This window comes from Vombatus ursinus, unplaced genomic scaffold, assembly GCF_900497805.2.
Source record: "Vombatus ursinus unplaced genomic scaffold, bare-nosed wombat genome assembly UNPS02004259.1, whole genome shotgun sequence".
Classification (NCBI taxonomy): domain Eukaryota; kingdom Metazoa; phylum Chordata; class Mammalia; order Diprotodontia; family Vombatidae; genus Vombatus; species Vombatus ursinus.
This window is the reverse complement of record NW_020944037.1, coordinates 10884-13769: the sequence shown is the minus strand read 5'-3', so window position 1 is coordinate 13769 and position 2886 is coordinate 10884. Positions and strand designations below refer to the sequence as shown.

Below are 2886 nucleotides of genomic sequence, written 5' to 3'. Positions count from 1 at the left end.
ATGATAAGAGAATGCTGAAATGTGTCAGGCCTTGGATGTATTGAATTGCTTGATGCCCCAGGCCCTGCCCAATGAGGAGCCGGAGCTGCCCTCCCCCAGCTGGGACCTGCTCTGCTGCTGGGAGCCTGAGGGGGTGGCCAGGGGCACTCAGGAGGGACAACCCAGGATCACGCTGTCAGGAGGTGTCAGACAGGAAGGAGACCCAGTGCTTGCTGGATGGGAGACCCGTGCCATTCTTGCTGCCTCTAGGCTGTTAATAATGATGATCTGATCCTGTAACTGAGAGGCGGGACAGCATAGCCCCCTGCCTTGGTCAGTGGGTTAATAAGCACCTATTAAACACCTACTGTGTACCAGGTACTGTGCCAGGCGCAAGAGGACCTGGAAGTCAGGGGAGCCTGTGGTCCTGCCCCTGCCACAGACCAGGGTTCGAGGAGCCCAGCCCTAGGCCAGGAGGGTCACCAAGCCCCTCATTTTAGAGGGGGAGTCAGAGACCCAGAGGAAGACTTAACAGTGGCCCAGGGTTACCAAGCAAAGCTCAGTTTAACCCAGGCAATTTCCATCGTCCCCCACTGCCCCTGGAGCAGGCCCGTGGCCGAGCCCACGGCCAAATCCAGAGGACAGTGACCAAGACAGCAAAGGACCCTAGAGGCTGCTGTGTCCCAGGCACCCCAGTTCCCGCTGATAGATTCGGCCAGCGCCCTCCCTCCACCTGCCAGCCTGGGTCCCACAGAAGAGCCCTGGGGGGCTCTGCCCTGGAGCAAGGGGGACTGCAGCCTTTGGCCCTGGTGTTCTGGAGGTACCCAAGGGTCCAGGAGCTGTATCCCGCCTCCCTCACACTTCACACACAGCGCTAGGTTGGTGGCGAGGGGCGCCATCAGGCACAGGGCCCTGGGCTCAGAGTTGGAAAGATCTGAGTTCAAATCCTGACACAGACACTTCCTAGCTGTTGGGCCGTGGGTGACTTCCTTCCCTTCTCAGCCCCTGTTTCCTCATATGCAAAATGGGGATAATAATAGCTAGTCTTCCCCATCCCTGGGTTGTTGTGAGGATCAGATGAGGTTGTGTTTGGGAAGCCCCTGGTAGACTTAACACATGGCATGAAGGCAGGCAGTGAGAATAGTGACGGGTTTTCTTCTTCCTCTGCCTCGCCCCCAGCCCTGTGCCCCCTCGTCCTTTGGCTTGTTTTCAGTTTGCATGTGGCAGGCATTAAATGTGGGGGACCAGTGACCTGGGGTTCTAGGTGCCCAGGGGTTCTAGGCATTCCAGGAAGGTTCCCCTGCCTCCTGGAGACAGGCCTGGCCCACAGGAAGGACTTCACAAATGCTCACTGACTGACCAGGAAAGTCTTTCCCACAAGTTTGTGAGTGAGCTGGATGTCCCAGGGCCGTCCTGCCCTTTGGCTGGGTCCAGATGGCTGGCGCTTCCTTCCCTGAGTGTGTTTGGTGCCACCAGGCTGGGAGCAGTTGGTCCTGCGGGTCGGGGAGGCCGGCCAAAGCCAGGGTCAGAAGCAAGCCCCGTGGGGCCTCGGCCCTCTACCTGGGCCCTCCCCTCCTCAGCACGACTCTATGGCTGGGCCCGGAGACCTTGATTTTCACATCCATATTCATTGCAGAAAAAAGCCGCCTTTTTCCCATTTCTGGTCACTCCTTGTCTGGGCGGTTAGAGCATCCAGACGGATGGGCCTTCCTGCGGGGGCTGTCACTCCTGCCCCCCAGAAGGCTTCACCCATGGGCCCTTGAATTAGTGAGCTCAGAGGCAGTAGGCTTGCAGGGCAGGACCCACCGTGGGTGGTCGGGGTCTGGTCAGACCAGACGCCTGCGAGGTCTCCTTCAGCACTGAGACGCAGTGGCCCCGGGATAGGTCCGTCAGAAAGGAAGATGGCGGAAGGACGTGGCTGCAGATGGACAAATGACTTTGCCCACTGGCAGAACGTGACCATCCCTGTCCAGGAATGCCGCCCCGATGCGGGGTCCTAGAGCCCCTCCCCCAGACTGACCTGCGGGCCCAAGTTGGGGGGGAAGGGGTGGGGCCCTCTACCCGCTGCTCACTTGTCCCTCTTGCTTCCCCGCAGGTTCCTTAACGTCCATGTTCGTCAGGCTCCCTTGCGGTGGCGTTGGCGTAAGTGTTTTCTTTGATGTCTCAAGAATGCCTTGTTTGTTCTCTTGGCCGGGGAGGGCGAATTGCTGCCAGATGTTCCCCGTCAGAGGGGTCTGGCCCGGGCGGGGGAAAGGGGCAGGGGCTCCCAGAGGGGGGCGGGCTCATCATGCCTGCCGCGGGGCCTTGGAGATCTTGCCCTGCCCATAGCGGACGGGGCCATCCCCTGGTAGCCCACACCTAGCACAGTGCCTGCACATAGTAGGTACTTAGTGAATGCTGACTGATTGATTGATTTCATTACTATGAGGAGCTTCCAGTGTGGGCCCTCTACCCACCACGACATAATTTCTTACCTGAGAGAGTGGCCTAAGGGCGGCCCAGGCTCACACAGCCAGGCCGGGTCAGAAGCAGGCCTTTGTGACGCCAGGGCAAGCTCTCTGTCCCCCTGGCCACAGGGCTATTGACTGACTCAGTGACGGGTGACACGTATTTCACGTACAGCGGCATCTCTGGACCCTGCCAAGTCCTGAAAGCAAGAACAAAAAAGCACATTCCCAGTGCCTACGTCCCTCCAGCCATCATCAGCGCCAGCATCAGTGTCTGAGCCTGCTGTGGACTGTCCCCCCAGCCCACATCCATCCGTCCATCATCAGTGCCAGCATCATGATCTGAGCCTGCTCCAGATGGTTCCCCGCCTCACATCTGTATGTCTGTCCATCCATCCATTCAACCATCAGCACCCTGGACGGCACCCCCACCTCACGTCTGTACGTCTGCCCGTCCATC

General features: G+C 59.3%; 1 protein-coding gene across 1 annotated transcript in view; it reads left to right on the top strand.

The window, feature by feature from the left end:
• Positions 1–2886, top strand: part of LOC114054146 (histone deacetylase 4) — a 253940-nt gene that overhangs the window by 241618 nt on the left and 9436 nt on the right. Inside the window, exon 17 of the mRNA XM_027877293.1 lies at positions 2075–2121. Coding sequence (XP_027733094.1) covers positions 2075–2121 — 47 coding nt within the window. The remainder of the gene's footprint in view (positions 1–2074; positions 2122–2886) is intronic.